This window comes from Cetorhinus maximus, chromosome 20 (assembly GCF_964194155.1).
Source record: "Cetorhinus maximus chromosome 20, sCetMax3.hap1.1, whole genome shotgun sequence".
Lineage (NCBI taxonomy): Eukaryota > Metazoa > Chordata > Chondrichthyes > Lamniformes > Cetorhinidae > Cetorhinus > Cetorhinus maximus.
In genome coordinates this window covers 86707692-86727688 of record NC_135898.1, presented here as the reverse complement: position 1 = coordinate 86727688, position 19997 = coordinate 86707692, and the positions used below count along the sequence as shown (strand labels likewise).

Here is a 19997-nt window from a genome sequence, read left to right as displayed (position 1 = left end):
GCTATACCTTAGCCTTACTGAGATGCCAAGGCCTATTGTGCAAGATATCGAATATCAGATCTATTGAAACAAAAAAAGGTGAAAAAGAAAGCAGAGTCTAGTTACTCTGCATTTTAAAAAAAAAACTAAAGGTTGTCAGAGGATGGAAGGACTGGAGAAGGTAAAGAGTTCACAGCTTTAAGGAGTTCCTCGGAATTAATGTGTTAAGGCTTGGAATCTTGTTGACGAGTTGTGACATCAATAGATAAGGGAAGTAGAGAAGTGTTAGGGTCTACAGGGCGGCTAGTTAGTAGGGCATTGTAGCTGGAGCTTCAGAGCAGCATGGCAGGAATATCTCAAAAGACAACTGACATTAGTAGCATTAATAAAATACAGAAAGATAACACAAGCCAGGATGTCCTGCAGGGAGAGAGGGAGGAAGCTCGAGAAGAGATCCCAATCGCCAATCAGTAAGAGCAGGAACCTTACGTGAGATTTGTAACTCCCTGTGGCTAAGCTTGTGGCAGGGGCCAATCTAGCCTCCCAACGAAAAAACCATTTGTTCTTGCTAGTATTCCTTCTTGTTTTGTTGCTGGGGAGGGATGTAATGGCGACCAGATACCAACATGATTTAGTTAAAACTGAGAAACAAAGTTTGTGGGAGGGGCTAGAAGAACTGGCTGTGGGTTGATCACACGTTTGGGTTATTTAGTGACAGTCCAAAAAAAATGTAGACAAGCAGTAGAAACAGAATCACATGTATGATAATTGCTTAACCTGACTAGTAACTACAGCCTGATCAGCTACAAGTAACTCCCACTGCAGGGACCACGTAGATCTGTGCCAAGAGGACATGAGCTCCGCTTTACGTGCTTTTTTTTGACAAATGTGGGTCAGATTATTAAAGCATCTCTTTAATCAACAAACCGTGAAGGCCTTAATTGACTGCAATGACAGTCCTTTTCTCACCTGCACAGCTTCTGGCCTTAACCTTCGATGATCTAGATGCTTGTGACAAAGGTCGAGTCTTCAGCATGGGATGCTTGGTACTGATCGCGTCACGTGCTACAGAGATGCAAGAAAACAGCCATGATTAATTGCGTCTAGAGGAGCAGCAGTAAATACAGCTCAGCAAAGCATTTCTATCCTAATTAACTTTATTGAGCCCCCAGAGGCGAGTAGATTCCCAAGGTCAACAAACACACACAGGGAAATATCAACAAAGGGTGATGTTCTATTTTCAGAGCACCTTAGTGCGGAGTTAACCATCTGGCCAGCGCAGTGGAATCAGAGCGAGTGGGACTGAGTGACATCACTTGCCAGGAAGGAGCCCTCCTTTGACCTCATGAGCCTGTACCAAAATGCAACCAAGACCAAAGAGGGGATTGCTCTAGCTGTTCAAAAACAATATTTTTTGTGTCAAAGGGAAAGCATTAATAGAAATAAAATAAAGAGCGGGAAAAACCCTCGAATTGAAATTAAAATGACCGATTGGGGTGGGGGGAGGTGGGAGGCGGGAGAGGGTTAAAGAGAGACAGAGCTTGATATGTGGCAGATTGCTTAAAGCTAGATAGAGAGAGAGAGATTCAATACTCTCGAGTTTGAAACATCTCTGAACTCAGACAAGAAATTGATCAGACCTGAATGGATTTATGCTTTTTTTAAACGAATGACTGGTGAAAGGATATGCAGTTTTACTCAAATCAACATTTCCTCAGAACTTTTTTTGGAAGAGCCAATCAAACCCAGAGATTATAATGGAGCAAAGCAGCTTCACGTCAGTCTGCTTAATGTTGTTATCTTGCATAGGATATTGGATCTACCATTGTTCCCTGGAGCTCGGACGATACAAGATTCTGTAAAATGAAGAAGATTATTCCATGCAATAATAAATTAGATATTCTGTTCTCAAAATGAGGCTCTCTCTCTCTTAAGGCCACAAAGTCAAGGCTTAAATACCGGATGAATTCAGAGGTCAATTTAGAGACTGCAAAAATTTTGGCTCCAGTATTTTATGCTGTAGGAGTTTAGATATGTATGTAAGGGCTTGCCAGATAACTATGTACATAATACGTATGCTTCAGTGGCACCCAATCCTGCATGCAATGCAAGCAGATATATCCAAAACCCTGCACGGTGGGATAAATGAACCGGTGAACCTTGCCACATGGACTGCAGCGGTTCAAGAAGACAGCTCACCACCACCTTCTCAAGGGCAACTAGGGATGGGCAATAAATAAATGCTGGCCCAGCCAGCAAATCCCACATCCCATGAATGAACAAAAAAACCTTTCCAATGAAAAGGGCAAGTTGCTCTCAAAATTGATTTGAACGGTTGTGTTTAAATGGAGAATGTGGATGACATTAGGGCAGCTGACTGGGAGGAGTCACTGAATTAGGCACTGTGATGGAGCTGAATCAACATCAACAGATATGGTTATTAACCCCATAGTGCTACCTCTTCGGCTGCTGATATCAAGTCGTACTGTCTGGCTCAGTAACGCCTCCCAGTTCATTCTTTAATATCACCCATACACACTGATTTAAATGATGTAAGTTAGAGGTTTTATACAGCTTCCTAACAATTAAAATCTCTTCATGGTTAGGGAAAATACAAACATGATCATAAAGTGAAATATGCTCCTACATCTTTAAAGAAAACATATACACACCCAGTACGTAGTAGTAATAGTACTGTTTTAGTGACCCAGAAGCCATGACTTCAGCTTGTGGGATGGTGCCACAAGATAACAGTGAAAGCTGCTGCATTCTTGTAAAATCCAAGTGGTTCATCAATGCCATTCTGGGGAGGGAACCTGCCACCCCCTTGCCTGGTCTGGCCTGCATATGAGTTTAGTCCCACAATCTATGATTCACTTTTAATAGCCTAGCAAAGCCCTCAATCGTAAAAAAAATAAACCACCCAATCCTGCCTGTCACTGTCTTCTCAAGGCAACCAGTGATCATCAGCATTACGTGCATCTTGTGAACAAATGAATAAAATCAGCAGTTAGTTGTTGTGTTCCCTATTTTACAACAATGACTACACTTCAAGGAGTACTTCATTGGCTATAAAGCACTTTGGAGTCATCCAGTGGCGGTGAAAAGCGCTATATAAATGCAAGTCTTTCTTTATTCTTCAAACTTACTTTCCGCTTTGGCAAATAAATGATCTGACCTGTACAGTTCTCCTGTCCCCTAACACTGGCAACTTCCTTTAATGTTTTTCACTTCACTTATTAATAGTAGTTTAAATGAGATGAGATTCAACGTTCAATAGATGTCAGGGCATTTTCCACGAAAGATGTTGATCACCTACATTCTTGAGCCTTCTGCAACACAGATGCTGATAACAATCAAACCCTGCTGGCTGGGAGACAAATCCATTTGCTGAGTGTGCAAAGGCGTTTCATTATCCATATTTAATTCAGTCTTAAAAATGATTTACTACTGAAAAGTGCATCATGCACAGCAGTGCCAGATATGGAGTTCTAATAAATCATGCTACAGCACAGAACTGCTTCCACAATTCTTTGTGGTTAGTTCCTGATCTCCAATTATCACAGAAGCTTAGAACCCTGTCCGTAGCCTGCCCATGGATGGAGTGTCCAGATTACAAAAGGGGAAAGGGCATGAATAAAGCAGGCTAAAGAACTGACGGCAGAATTTCCACAGGAGTTTTCTAACCGTCCAACACTTTGTGGAAGTCCCAAAGATAATCTGTTTTTCTAAGGTTTCTAGCCATCTTCCACTGAAGTTACAGGGTGAAGCTGAGAGAAGGCCACACCCTCCCTGTTAATTATATATTAATTTGTTTAATTATATGCATATGGTGGGCAATAACTGGGTTTCACTTGAGCACAAGTAAAGAGGCACTTATTGAAAAATGTGGTGCGGCTGAGTTAGGAGGTATATGCTTGCAATACTTAACATTGTAAATAAATGCAAGACTGAATAAATATTGGATCCAGTGCTGTGCTATCCTTCGTCAGTTGGCTGACCAAAGATTGACACACTCAAGGAAATTCTACCACAAACTCAGCTTTAACAACACTAAAACTGGCCATGATGTCCCTATGTTTAAGGGGAAAAAAAGATCAGATTCTCATTCCTGATCTCAATCTAGTGACACGTGATGGTAAGAGCACCTGCTGGGTTGGGAATGGATTGAGCTCGGCTGTGACCCCTTTGTGGAAAAATTAGCTGCAAACTGCAAATGCTCACTGCAAAGGTTCACCTATTTTGGTGCAAAATGCCTGCCAACATGTGTGGGACATAAACCCAGAAGGAGGAGGAGGAATATAAATCATAAAATGCAGCTTGAGTACTCATATGTAAAACATTTAGACTGACTGAAGGCACTGAGCATCACTTCAGGAATGAAGCACTGGACACGTTCCTGTGATACGCTAACATGTGATCCAGTCATTTGGATCCAGCATACAGGGAGGCCACATAGCAGCCAACTGAAAATGGAAGTCAATACAAAATGGTTATCCTCGCAAACTCAGGTTCTCGGCCTCTTCAGAGATATAAGCCGACAAATGCTGCTGGCGGTTATTAGCAGACACGTGCTTAACATATTAGTTTGATACATCTTTGTGCAGGCATTATACCATTTATTTTTAATGGGTTAGTTTCCTTGCTACTTTAGGAACATAATCAAGATCATTAAGAGGCTGCAAAAGAGATTCACAAAGGTGATTTCAGGGATGAGAGAGTAGAGAAATATGGTGTCTTTTCATTACAATAAAGAGGACTAAGAGGAGATCTAATAGGGCATTCCAAACTTATTTCACGTAGGACTTTTATAGATGACAACTTTCATCCCACCAGTTTAGCCTAAACATGAAACTGCTCTACCTGCAAAAGACGTATTCCACGTGTTCAGCCTCCATAATTTTTCTTAAGTTTCTTTTATTGTTTATTCCAATGGAGCACCCCTTACCATGAGAAACTCTGCAACCACTTGATCACATACACCACCTCTCCCAGAAACAACCATTACAAAATTCCCTTGAAATTAGTGTAATTAAAGTCAGCCATGGTTCATTTGGTAGCACACTCACCTGAGTCAGAAAGTCATGGGTTCAGGTTCCACTTCAGCGGCCTGACCAGAGGAAGTGCTTTCAGGAGAGGTGTTAAACCGACGCCCCCACCTGCCCTCTCAGGTGGGCATCAAAGATCCCATTGCACTAGTTCAAAGAAGAAGTGGGTCGTCTTGGTGTCCTAACCGAAATTTATCCCTCAACCAACATCGTTACAAGCAATTATCTGGTCATTACGACATTGCTGTTTGTGGGGGCTTGCTTTGTGCATAATGGCTGCCACGTTTCCTACATTACAACAGCGACTACGCTTAAAAGTACTTAATTGGCTGTAAACTGCTTTGGGATGTCCTGTGGTTGGGAAAGGTGCTGTAAAAATCTAAATTTATACCACATCTGGTGACATCACTATTGATCCCTTTCTCTACTTATGGAGAAGAAACTTATTGAAACCATGTGATGATTTTGGGGAAAGGAAAGAAATACGTGTAATTATGTAGCTCCCTTATCACTTCATCAAAACCTCTCACAGAACGAATTATTGTTCTCAACCATGGGCATATCCAGCAGCTAATTTTGCCTGTAAGTAACAATGACCATTTAACATCCTTTACTAAAGGGGGAATGTTGGCTGGGGCACTGGGTGAACTATGTGTGATTCTTCAACAAGCGTCATATGATTTTAAACATTCGACTCAAATAAGTTTAGGCTCAATTGTGGTGGATAGGGGGGCTAATCATATTTTACATTATAATGACGACATTTTAATATCGTTTTCTGGAATGTTGGTAGTCACTTTATAATGACTGTTACATACGAACATACAAACATGGAGCAGGGGTAGGCCATTCAGCCCCTCGAGTTTGCACCGCCATTTAGTAAGATCATGGCTGATCTGATTATAATCTGAAATTTGCATCCCACCTACCCCCGATAACCTATCACCCCCTTGTTTACCAAGAATCTATCTACCTCTGCCTTAAAAATATTCAAAGTCTCTGCTTCCCACCTTTTCAGGAAGACAGTTCCAAAGACTCTCAGCCCTCTGAGTGAAAAAAATTTGCCTCACCTCTTTTAAATGAGCAACCCCTTGTTTTTAAACAGTGACTCCCCTAGTTCTGGATTCTTCCACAAGAGGAGACGTCCTCTCCACATCCACCCTTTCAAGACCCCTCAGTGTCTTACATGTTTCAATCAAGTCGCTTCTTACTCTTCTAAACATCAGTGGGTACAAGCCTAGTCTGTCTAACCTTTCCACATTAGACAACTCACCCATTCCAAGTATTAGTCTGGTAAACCTTCTCTAAATTGCTTTCAGCACATCTACATCCTTCCTTAAATAAGGTGACCAATACTGTACACAGTACTCCAAATGTGGTCTCAATAGTGCACTGTACAACTGAAGCATAACCTCCCTACTTTTGTATTCAATTCCCCTCGCAATAAATAATAACATTCTATTAGCTTTCCTAATTACTTGCTGTACCTGCATACTAGCCTTTTGTGATTCATGCACTAGGACACTCAGGTCCCTCTGCACCTCAGAGCTCCGCAATCTCTCACTATTTAGACAATATGCTTCTCTTTTATTCTTCCTGCCAAATGGATAATTTCACATTTTCCCACATTATACTCCATTTGCCAGATCTTTGCCCACTCACTTAACCTACCTATATCTTTTTGTAGCCTCCTTATGTCCTCTTCACAACTTACTTTCCTACTTATCTTTGTGTCATCAGTAAATTTGGCAACCATCCCTTCATCCAAGTCATTTACATAAATTGTAAACAGTTGAGGTCCCAGCACTGATCCCCCATACCATGAGTTTTTATTTTCCGCAATAATTGATTGCTGCAGGCTAGGCTGACTTGTTAAGAGTATACCAGCAGCACCAGGAACCATCCATGGGCTTTCATGCTCTCTGGAGCCAGCGGACTAATACTGTGAGTCCAGTTTATGTAGAGACAAAGCATTCCTCTTGTACAAATACATTTGGTTTGTAAGGCTCTCATTAAGAATGGGTGCGCCTAAAGTAGGAACCAGCTGCTTGGTTTGTTCTGTGAATTAACATATTTTTTCTATCAATCAAATCTAAATGGGTTTCACAGCTTGGTCAAAATGGAATTTGTGCCTAGCATCTAATGTGTGTATGAATTCAATTTGACTGATGTGGAGCAATTCTAAAGCAGCTTTCACTCAGAGAAGAGGTGTTCTGCGAGTTTTACCTGTAGGGAGGAATGAACGTATAGTTTCATATTCAGATGGAAATATATTCTGCAGCCTGCACTCAAGGTTTCTATATTCCATTAATTAGAAAGCACTTGAATGAAAACTAAAGAGGAGTAAATGCAATCCAATATATATATATCATATCGTGAACCAGATTTAGTTTTATTACAAGTGTTAGCAAAGCATTGAGTGTTTTATTACTTTATGAACCAAAGTTGAAAGTTAAATCTGCTATCTTGATCTTTTCCTCTTTAATTTTTACTTTCAGTAAACCTGCTTTAGTTTTGGAGAATTTAAGAGGGCTGATGACTTTTCTAGTAAGCAAATTACAGCAACCGGAATATTCCATTTGATCTTTGACAATACTACATTGCTAGATATTGTGCATGCCAAGTAACACTTTGGGTTTTGGAGGCAAGCATTCGTCTTTGGGAGGGATAGTTGGTGGGGGAAATGCCTGACAAGCCAAAAAAGACTCACCTGAAGAGCTGAAGAGTGTGAAATGATCCTTAAGTGAGCACAATTTCCACATCAATATAGTTGGCATTTAAAATGAACATAAACAGAAAATTTGATGTTTTAATTATTTAGCCAATATGCTGTATAAACAGAAGGGATGTTGAGGAACCATGAAAAATGAATTTTTTAAAATCTTACTAATGGCACTGACCATTATTCTCCCTCAGGTAATGTCACTTGGGGGATTAGAAATCACCTCCTGTAGTTCCTTATCATATATTCCACACTCTTGGAGCTCCTTAGATGCAAACATTATTTATATCAGCAACGAGTCTGGGAACATGCATTTTCAATTCCAAAACTTGAGATAAAGATCCCACAATTAAAAGCTCTTCAACTTGTTGCCCACTATATGGCCAGAGCGTAGCTATTACTGATCAAAAGGAAAACAAATGACTGCTGAATATCACAGGCAGTTGGAAGGTGGAGTGGGAGGGATATACTGTGCTGGAACAGGTCAGTCCAAGTCCAACAGAGAAAGAGGATTCTGTTTTGGCTGGGGTTTTTACATAGACCATATATCACAGAAATGATATACTGCTCTGTGCCAATGTTGATGCTCTGCAGGAGCCTCCTCCCATCCTACTTTATCCCATCGTATCGGCCACTGTCAGTAAAAACCCATCTGGTTCACTAATGTCCTTTAGGGAAGGAAATCTGCTGTCCTTACCTGGTCTGGCCAACATGTGACTCCAGACCCACAGCAATGTGGTTGACTCTTAAATGCCCTCAAATGGCCAAGCAAGCTGTAAGGGTTTGATATAACTGAGTGAACTCTAAAAGGAATGAAACTGGATGGACCACCTGGTATCGACCTAGGCACCAGATATGACAACAGCACATCCAGTTCTGTCGAACTTACATAGCTCTCTTTACTAACAACTGGGGGCTTGTGTCAAAATTTGGAGAGCTATCCTACAGAATAGTCAAGCAACATTCTGATTCATACTCACTGAATCATAACTTACAGATAATGTCCCAGACACCACCATCACCAACCCTGGGTATGTCCTGCCCAATCGATAGGACAAACCCAACAGAGTTGGCAGCACAGTGGTTGACAGTTGGGAGGGAGTTGCCCTGGGAGTCCTCATCAACAACTCTGGATCCCATGAAGTCTCATGGCATCAGGTCAAACATGGGCAAGGAAATTTCCTGATTATCACCTACTGTTCCCCCTTAGCTGATAAATCAGTGCTCCTCCATTTTAAAACACCACTTGGAGGAAGCACTGAGGGTGCTTCTATGTGTGGGACTTCGATGTCCATCACCAAGAATGACTCGGTAGCACCAAAACTGACCAAGCTGCTGAGTCCTAAAGAATATAGCTGCTAGACTGGGTTTTTGGCAGGTGGTGAGAGAACTACAAGTGGGAAAAATCTACTTGGCCTCATCCTCACCAGTCTACTTGTCACAGATGCATCTCTCCATGACAGCATCAGTAGCAGTTACCACTGCACAGTCCTTGTGGAGATTAAGTCCTGACTTCACATTGGGGACAACCCCCATCGCGTTGTGTGGCACCACCACCAGGCTAAATGGAATACATTTTGAACAGATCTACCAACTCAAAACTGGGTATCGATGAGGCACTGTGGGCCATCAGCAGCAGCAGAATTGTATCCAACAACAATTAATACATCATGCCCGGCATATCCCCCACTCTACCATTACCCAAGCTGGGTGACCAACCATAGTTCAATGAAGAGTGCAGGAGGGCATGCCAGGAGCAGCACCAGGCTTACCTAAAAATGAGGTATTAACCTGGTGAAGCAACAACACAGGACTACTTGCATGCCAAACAGCACAAACAGCAAGTGATAGACAGGGCTAAGTGATCCCACAACCAGACCAGGCCCAAACTCTGCAGTCCTGCCAGGTTGTGAATTGTGGCGGACAATTAAACAACTTGCTGGAGGAGGAGGCTCCACAAATATTGCATCCTCAATGATGGGGGAGCCCAGCACATCAGTGCAAAAGATAAAGCTGAAGCATTTGCAGCCATCTTCAGCCAGAAGATCCTCAGCATCACAGATGTCAGCCTTCAGTCAATTCGATTCACTCCGCAGGTTATCAAGAAATGGCTGAAGGCACTGGAAACTGCAAAGGCCCTGACAACATTCTGGCAATAGCACTGAAGATTTGTGCTTGAGAACTTGCCGTGCCCCTAGCCAAACTGTTCCAGTGCAGCTATAACACTGGCATCTACCCAGTAATGTGGAAAATTGCCCAGGTATGTACTGTCCACAAGAAGCAGGACTAATCCAACCTGGGCAATTACTGCCCTATCAGTCTACTCTCAATCATCAGTAAAATGATGGCAAGTGTCATCGACAGTGCTATCAAGTGGCGCTTGCTTAGCAACAACCTGCTCACTGATGCTCAGTTTGGATTCCGCCAAGGTCACACAGCTCCTCACTCATTACATCCTTAGTCTAAACATGGACAAAAGAGCAGAATTCCAGAGGTGAGGTGAGAGTAACTGCCCTTGACATCAAGATGGCATTTGGCAGAGTGTGACATCAAGGAGCCCGAGCAAAACTGAAGTCAATGGGAATCAGGGGGAAACTCTCCACCGGTTAGAGTCATACCTAGCACAAAGAAAGAAGGCTGTGGTTGTTGGAGGTCAATCATCTCAGCTCCAGGACATCACTGCAGGAGTTCCTCAGGGTAGTGTCCTAGGCCCAACCGTCTTCAGCTGTTTCATCAATGAAATTCATGAATACTATTGCCAAGATATTGTCAGGGCCCATAGCCTTTGCCTTATTCAGGGCCTTCAGCTGTTTCATCTTCCCTCCATCATAAGGTCAGAAGTGGGGATGTTCGCTGATGATTGCACAATGTTCAGCACCATTCGCGACTCCAGAAACTGAAGCAGTCCGTGTCCAAACACAGCAAGATCTAGACAATATTCAGGCTTGGGCTGATAAGTAGCAAGTAACATTCGTGGCACACAAGTGCCAGGCAATGACTATCTCTAACGAGAGAATCTAACCATCTCCCCATGACATTCAATGGTATTACCATCGTGGAATTCCCCACTATTAATATCCTGGGGGTTACCGTTGACCAGAAACTGAACTGGACCAGCCATTAAAATACTGTGGTTACAAGAGCAAGTCAGAGTCTGGGAATTCTGCATAGAGTAACTCGCCTCCTGATTCTTCACAACCTGTCCTCCATCTACAAGGCTCAAGTTAGCAGTGTGATGGAATACTACCCACTTGCCTGGGTGAGTGCAGCTCCAACATCATGATTCAGGAACAACACGAAGCAGACCACTTGATTGGCACCTCATCTACCACTTTCAATATTCACTCTCTCCAACACTGACGCACAGTGCAGTAACTCACCAAGGCTCCTTCAACAGCACCTTCCAAAGCTGCAAACTCTATCACCTAGAAGGACAAGGGCAGTAGATGCATGGGGACACCACCGCCAAGCCACACACCACCCTGACTTGGAACTATATCACCGTTCCTTCACTGTTGTTGGGTCAAAATCCTGGAACTCCCTAACAATGTTCCCACACATGGGCTACAGCGGTTCAAGGCGGCAGCTCACCACCACCTTCTCAAGGGCAATTAGGCATGGGCAATAAATGCTGGCCTAGACGGCGACACCCATATCCCATGAACGAGTATAAAAAAAAACTCTCTTTGGGTGGAGAAGTTTCCCCTGAATTCTCTGGCTTTATTCGCAACAATCTTATATTTAGGGTTCTAATTTTAGACCTTCTCAAAAGTGGAAGCATTTTTTCTAGGTCAATCTTATCAAAAACCCTTCATAATTTTAAAGATTCCAATTAGGTCACCCGCCACCATCCTGCTCCCCAACCTTCTTTTTCTAGAGACGAGAATCCAGCCTGTTTAGTCTTCTCATAGTTAAAGATAGTTTAGAATCCAGTCATAAAAACAAAAAGCTAAAAGCTACTGCGGATGCTGGAAATCCAAAACAAAAACAGAATTACCTGGAAAAACTCAGCAGGTCTGGCAGCATCGGTGGAGAAGAAATCAGTTAACGTTTCGAGCCTTCACGGCCCTTCGGCAGAACTGAAGCATAGTTATGCTCCTAACTATGCTTCGGCTAGAATCCAGTAATGTTGACACATCTTTTCCTTTCATATGCTGACTGATCTGCTATGCATTTCCAGCATTTTCTGCTGGGCCTGTTTAATATTTTCATTTTTGCCTTTATCTTACTGCCATAATGCAGATGATTTCAGGCAGAGGAGTGGCTCAGTGCATCTCCACTTACTATTCAGGCCAGCCAGTGGAGCAGGAGCAAAGGTATGCCTGTGACAAAACCTGCAGTCTGCTCCTGTTAGTAAACCACACAAACACTGCGTTGTTACAATTTATGCCCACCCAAGTGAAATATGGTTTTTCAGAACCCTGGCAGTCATCTGTTATCTTATATTCATTCTCACAATATTGCAAATTGGAGCAATGCTTCTCCGGAGGAAGGACAGGAGCCAGGGTGCCTTGGCGTTCATTTAGTCCTGAAGCCTGACTTTGCAGCCAGCACACGAACCTAAGTCTCCTCTCTCTCTGTATGCTGCCTGTGTGGGTACTGCATAAAAAAAGACAGCCTCGATCCACTTCAGTTCAAAACTAATTAATGCGATAAGGCTGACTGGTATGGAAATTGGTTAAATTATGATTGGTACAGAAGAAGAAAACTTGAGGGTTGGGATTTCAGTACATGGGTGAGTGCGGGTGGGGACACAGGAAACTTTACTCCATCGGCAACAAGCTGTAGCAGACCTAATTGAAATGTTTAAAATGATTAAAGGAGCGTGGATACGGTTAATAGAACAAAACTATTTCTTCTGGTGGGGGAGTTCAAAACGAGGGGACATAGCCTTAAAATTAGAGCTACTCAGGGGAGATGTCAGGAACCACTTGTTCACATAAAGGGTTGGAGAAATCTGGAAGGTTCTTCCCCATAAAGCTGTTGAGGCTGGACATCAATTGAAAATTTCAAACTTGAGATTTTGTTAGGCAAGGGTATTAAAGGGGTAAGGAACCAAGGCCGCTAAACAGAGCTAAGACCTAGGATTAACCATGATCCAACTGATTGGAGGAACAGGTCCAAGGGCTAAATGACCTATTTCTGTTCTTATGTTCCTAGAAATCTTTCTTACATTTTAGGAATAGTCTGAAGGAGCAGCATTCAGACAGAAATCCATAACCTCTGCATGCTGCTCTCTCCTATTTAATTCCCTTTCTGCCACTGTTCTAATCAAGGCTAGAGACCCGTGATTCTGGTTTCCAACAGGGAAGGAATCCGAATCTTGACTTATATGTTTGTCCGATGACCTGACCTTGGTTCTTAAGACTCATGAAAACGTGGGCGGGTTGCTTATGGGCTACTTATAGTAATGGGTGCTGTTGAAGGAAGCAGTGCTGTGGCTTATGGTACTCCGTTAACACAAAATCACCTTTGATAGAACAAACAAAAGGAAAGCACCACCATCATTCAACTTGACAAGTGCAAAACAATTCTCTGAAGGAAACATGATAAAGTGAAGACTCGTTAGTCACTTTACACATGTTGCTTGCAAAAAATAAGAGCAAAAATAGATGACGACAAGAATCAGAAACATTTATTTAAACATCAGGTACATTCTTGTTATCAGTAAACAACAGCTGGGTGAACCTAATGCAATGTTCAACTAACCTTCTAATACTCCCAAATTATTGATATTTTACCAGACTGAAAAGGTTTTTTTCTTACTTCTTGGGTACTTTCCTTATATTTGTACTACACATGTAGATAGACATTTACACACACTTAACCTGCATGCAAACTTACACACATCAAAAATGGGGACAACAAGCAAGCGAGTGGTTTAAAAAAAAATTGCAAAATCCAAAAAGGAAAACCACTAAGGGAATACAAGAAAATATTTATAACTTCACTGTTCTTTTGCATGTGACCTTCGGTTTAATCTTAGTTGGAGTGCTTTTTAAAAAAATCCTTCAAGGCAGGATACCTGACCTTCCTCGGTTTCTTCTTTTCACAAAGCTTTGGGCATTTTTCCCCAGCAGTTCCAAGCCTCTCATCCTGATTCCCTCTTGCTCTATTATGTGGCCTCTGTCAAACAGTGTCCTGGTCCCATTCTCCTTCCCAGTGACAGGCAACATGCTGGGAGTTAGGAAACGGAAAAGGCCCTGATGGTTGCATGACACAAGCCTGCAATGTCTCTCTCTCTCTCTCTCCCTCCTCGGGTGTGAGAGAAAGGAGAGGACTAGAAAACAGAACTGATTAGAAGCAAGGGTCACGTGTTGATGCAAAGAGAATGGAAGCAAAAAAAAAACAATAATGAAGCTGCAGCTATATAAGGTAGGCAGAACTACTCAGCAATGGGAAGTCTGGGCAGCCATTTTTAAGAAGGTTGCCACACAAACCCTTAAAAGTAGTGGCATTCATTACTCTGCTACCTTGAATTAGAGATGGGGCTACCATCAGAACTGGAAGAACTAAACAAAATGTAATAGTCAAGATACCATTGAGCATGTGTACAATAGTGTAAAGATACCAAATTCAAAAGAGGATTGCTTGGTGTTGTAGAGGAAAAAAAGGTAACTTTTGGATAAGTTTAATATAATTCAACGCAAATTCAAAACATACCTGCAAATGCACTTGAAAACAAGCCTAAAGCATGTGTGTCATCCACCCATTTGATATCAAATCCTTTCTTCCTACCAAATAAAAAGCACTCAAAGTTAGATCATTTACAAAAGAAATGAAATAGCTGTTAGAATCAAAACTGTTAAGAGTTATACAAATCCATGCAGACAAAAAGGCAAGGCTCTCCAGTGTCACAGTTAACAAAGACACCCCACAGCTGGGCCATACTGAAAGTGCCTGGTTTTAGTCTCAGTTTACATTCATTTACTTAATTCAACTAAGCTAGCAGCTAATTGGCTTCAGCGCCCTGGGTTAGGGAAGGGGGAATCAGCCAAGGTTGTATTGGCGAGGACAGAATTGGCTCAGTTCTGAGTACCAACACTGACCATCTAGTCTCACGCGAGGAGAGGCCAGTTAGAGGGAGTATAGGAGGTCAATGGGGCCAGTGGAACTGTACCCCAGTGTGGGGAGGACAGGAAAAGAAAGAGGGAGAAAATTTGGAGACATAAACAGTGAGCCAAATTGGAATATAGCCATTGTTCAGCACATAGCAAGGTCCCCCACAGGGGGAATCATTGGGTAAGGTTAGAAGTTGCTTGTGTATCTTCTGAGTCATACTGAAGCACTTTGCCAACTGCTCACCTACCTATCTGCCTCAGCAGCAAAGAATGCACTCCACAAGATGGCAAACAAACGAAAAAAGAGAAAGACATTAATTGTGATTTATTTTGTCGAAATTGTAAGTCTTGAAGATGTGAAAAGAAGTAATTAGCAACAGATTGATAACTTCACAGGCATGGCAATACAGCTGGAATTGTCAAATCTGATTATCTTCCTCCTAGCACAAATATAACAAGTGATACACTGCGACAGCAATGAATCTGATTATTGAAGTAATGGCATAATTACAAGGCATTTAGAAATTAATTTTGCACAACTGAATGCTGAACTTGTAACCCCCCAACCATAATGGCATGCTATGCTGTGCAATACACAATACAGCTTGATTAGAGAGTCAGACTTGCATTTATATAGCACCTTATCAGCACTCAGAAGCACTTCACAATGAATTACTTTGCAGTTGGCAACTGTTGGTGGCAGCAGCTGTTTTGTGCGCGGCAATGATCCACAAAACAGCAATGAAACAAACAACTACTTTTGGTTTAGCGGGCTGAGGGAAGCATGCTGGCCAGGTTATCAAGAGAATTCCTTGCTCTTCTTTGACTGGCATCATGGACTCTGTTAACATTGACCTGGACAAGGAAATGAGAACAGGATCTTGAACAGTGCATGTTTCTATTAACACTGAACTGAAGTGTCAACTTGGATTTAGTCAGGGCTGCAAATACTGCATTTGCTGATATTTCACCACACTGGGATCTAAATCCCCAAATTCCTAGGCAACCTTTTTAAGCGCTGCAGAGTGACCAAGCTTGTGTGTAAAGTTGCAAAGTTCGTCAACAATCCTCGTAGGTCACAAAAGCCAAACAGTAATTACTGATAAGGGATGCCAATCGACCCATATACGTCCTTCTTACATTTAAACTTGTGCTCTCCCTTCCATCATTGCAGCTAACAAGCTCTTGGGTGCTTTGAAAGCTTTTGCCTCCAGTACCCAACCAGGCAGTCCAGGTATTAATCATGATTTGTGCTTGCTGACATTAGTATTGTTGCCTTTTACTAGTTTACCTTCATGTCCCCTTGTAATACATTTGTGAGAGTTAACTTGGAACACGGGTTAACTGTTAGTAAGCCATATATAAATCCCCTCTACTGTCCCCCATCACCTTCCAGCTTTCGAGCCTGAGTTTTTTTGCTATTTCCTCTGACACAAGGGAACAGCCTCATTAAGTTCACCCCATTGAATTAAATTCCAGAGAGTAGAGGAAGGCAAGAGCAGGGTAGAAGTGATCACCTTTAGGCTAGAACTAAAGTGCAGGTCCTCAGCCACATCGCGTATCCCCTGTTGTTTGGCAGGTGAAAACCCAAATGGAACAGCAACTGTGGTGACCACAGTGTTCCAGTCAAAGTGCATGGGCACTTTTACCAATATTCGTAGTAAGTACGCAGAAAGAAAATGAGTAATTTATTGAAATTGTTGTACCTCAGGAAAAGCAGTGAAAAGGGCAGGAAGGGGGCAATTCTCTTTCATGTGTAAAGTTGAAGAAAAATTCTTCCATTAAACTGCCTGCCGGTGACAGCTTAATAAACCAATTTCTTTAATTTTACACATCTCTTTGCCCTGTGCATAGTCAATGTAAAATGCCATTTTAAACCAGGAGGGATTTTCTTCCACGCAAATATCCTGGGGTACTTTAATGTCGGCTACAAAATAAACCATAGCTATTGCATTCCTCAACGCTAACTTCAAAAATGTGAAGTTTTACTTAATTCCAAGCAGCTGGGTATTTTTAGCCTTAGACACACAATAATTTAAAGGTCATTTAAGCAGTATGAAAATTCAGGGGAGATTCTTGTGAGGGAGCAACAATTTACCAGTTCAAGTGAGGTTTATCTGCCCTAACCTGCCTTGTGCCTAGGGCACAATTATGTAGTAAGTATAATAAAGGGCTAACAGCCTAGACATTGAGAGTTGAATTCGATAATACCGATAATTTGTGGATTAGTATCAGGAAAATAATCACCATGAAAGCAGCCAGATTATTGTAAAAACCCAACTGGCTCTCTATGAAAGGAATCTGCTACTCCCTACCTGATCCTGCCTATAACTTACTCCAGTTTCACAATACATGGCTGTTTATTTTTGGAATTAAAATTCAAAGGAATATCCACTACTGCATCAGTATAATATGTGCATTTCCCACCAATAATCCCGGTGACTTTGTCGAGGAAAAACTGTCAATTAAATGGCAGCTTAATGGATCTTTTGTGCTTAGGTTCAAGCTCATCGGGAGCTCACTTCAGAGTTTTAACAGTTGGCAAATCTACTGCCCTTCATCAACTGGTTGTACATCTGAGCCCCTATCCCAGGTTTGAACTCATAACCTAGACTGACACTGCAATGCAGTACTCAGAGTGGGCTCCATTGTACTTTGGTACGATATTAAAACCAGGGGACTGTCTCCCTGTTCCTTCGTTCATTCAGATTGACATTAAAGATCTTGTTAAGGGAGGACTTGAAGAGGAGCAGAGATTTACCACCCTGCCACATCCCTTTAAACAATGCCAGCTAAAAAAGCGACTGCTCATTAAGAGTTCTAACGATAAGCTACAGTTAAATGTAAAATTGTCCCTTGTTTTCACATCACACCATGGGTTTGCCCCCAGCAATTCTGTATATGCCCCCAGCTATTTCTGTATACTCCTCCAGCCCTAGAACCCTCTGCATATCTGCACGCCTCCAACTCTGGCCTCTTGAGCATCCTGATTTTAATTGTTTCACCACTGGTAGTCATGCTTATAGCTGCCTGGATTCTAAGCTCTGGAATTTCCTCCCTAAACCGAGTCTCTGCTTTGCTTTCCTTCTTTAAGATGCTTCTTTAAATTCACCTCTTTGACTAAGCTTCCAGTCATCTCCCCCAATATGGCTGAGTGTCATATTTTGTTTTATAATATGAAGATACGAGTTAGGAGCAGGAGTAGGCCACTCGGCTCCTCAAGCCTGCTCTGCCATTCACTAAGATCGTGGCTGATCTGAATATAACCTCAATCCCACATTCCTGTCTACTCCAATAACCTTTCACCCCCTTATTAATCAAGAATCTATCTAGCTCTGACTTAAAAATACTCAAAGACTCTGCTTCCACTGCCTTTTGAGGACGAGAGTTCCAAAGACTCTCAACCCTCAGAGAAAACATTTCTCCTCATCTCTACCTTAAATGAGCAACCCCTTATTTTAAACAGTGACTCTTAGTTCTAGATTCTCCCACAAGAGGAAACATCTTTTCCACATCCACCCTGTCAAAACTCCTCAGGATCTTAAAGGTTTCAATTAAGCCACCTCTTACTCTTCTAAATTCCAGTGGGTCCAAGCTTAACCTGTCCAGCCTTTCCTCATAAGACAACCTGCCCATTCCTGGTATTAGTCTAGTAAACCTTCGCTGAACTGCTTCTAACCCATTTACATCTTTCTTTAACTAAAGAGACCAGTATTGTACACAATGCTCCAGATGTGGTCTCACCAATGCCCTGTACAACTGAAGGATAACCTCCCTACTTTTGTATTCAATTCCCCTCACAATAAATCATATCATTCTATTAGCTTTCCTAATTCCTTGCCGTACCTGCATATTAACCTTTTGTGATTCGTGCACTAAGACACCCAGATCCCTCCGAATCTCAGAGCTCTGCAATCTCTCGCCATTTAGATAATAAGCTTCTTTTTTTATTTTCCCTGACAAAATGAACCATTTCACATTTGTCCACATTATACTCGATCTGCCAGATCTTTGCTCATTCAACTTAACCTATGTCACTTTGTAGTCTCCTTACATACTTTTCACAATTTACTTTCCTACCTATCTTTGTGTTATCAGCAAATTTAGCAACCATTCCTTCAGTACCTTCATCCAAGTCATTTATATAAATTGTAAAAAGTTGAAGCTCCAGCAATGATTCCTGCAAAGCTTGTTAGAGGGATAAAAGCAAAAAACTGCGGATGCTGGAAATCCAATACAAAAACAAAAATATCTGGAAAAACTCAGCAGGTCTGGCAGCATCTGTGGAGAGGAACACAGTTAACATTTCGAGTCCGAATGACCCTTCAACAGAACTAAGTAAAAATAGAAAAGAGGTGAAATATAAGCTGGTTTAAGGGGGGATGGGACAAGTAGAGCTGGATAGAGGGCCAGTGATAGGTGGAGATAACCAAAAGATGTCACAGACAAAAGGACAAAGAGGTGTTGAAGGTGGTGATATTATCTAAGGAATGTGCTAATTAAAGGTAGAAAGCAGGACAAGAAAGGTACAGATAGCCCTAGTGGGGGTGGGGTGGGGTGAAGGAATCGAAAAAGGCTAAAAGGTAGAGATAAAACAATGGATGGAAATACATTTAAAAATAATGGAAATAGGTGGGAAAAGAAAAATCTATATAAATTATTGGAAAAAAAAGGGGGGGGGGGTGAAATCGGAAAGGGGGTGGGGATGGAGGAGAGAGTTCATGATCTAAAATTGTTGAACTCAATATTCAGTCCAGAAGGCTGTAAAGTGCCTAATCGGAAGATGAGGTGCTGTTCCTCCAGTTTGCGTTGAGCTTCACTGGAACAATGCAGCAAGCCAAGGACGGACATGTGGGCATGAGAACAGGGTGAAGTGTTGAAATGGCAAGCGAAAGGGAGGTCTGGGTAATGCTTGCGGACAGACCGAAGGTGTTCTGTAAAGCGGTCACCCAGTCTGCATTTGGTCTCTCCAATGTAGAGGAAACCGCATTGGGAGCAACGAATGCAGTAGACTAAATTGATGGAAGTGCAAGTGAAATGCTGCTTCACTTGAAAGGAGTGTTTGGGCCCTTGAACGGTGAGGAGAGGGGAAGTAAAGGGGCAGGTGTTGCACTTTCTGCAGTTGCATGGGATGGTGCTGTGGGAGGGGGTTGAGGTGTAGGGGGTGATGAAGGAGTGGACCGGGGT

General features: G+C 42.1%; 1 protein-coding gene across 2 annotated transcripts in view; it reads right to left on the bottom strand.

The window, feature by feature from the left end:
• The window catches only part of r3hcc1l (R3H domain and coiled-coil containing 1-like), a 133565-nt gene that overhangs the window by 21165 nt on the left and 92403 nt on the right, over positions 1-19997 (bottom strand). For both annotated transcript variants that reach the window (XM_078565100.1, XM_078565101.1), the window contains 2 exons: positions 14413-14483; positions 949-1044 (listed from right to left, as the gene is read on the bottom strand). In XM_078565100.1, the coding sequence (XP_078421226.1) occupies positions 949-1044; positions 14413-14483 (167 nt within the window). The remainder of the gene's footprint in view (positions 1-948; positions 1045-14412; positions 14484-19997) is intronic.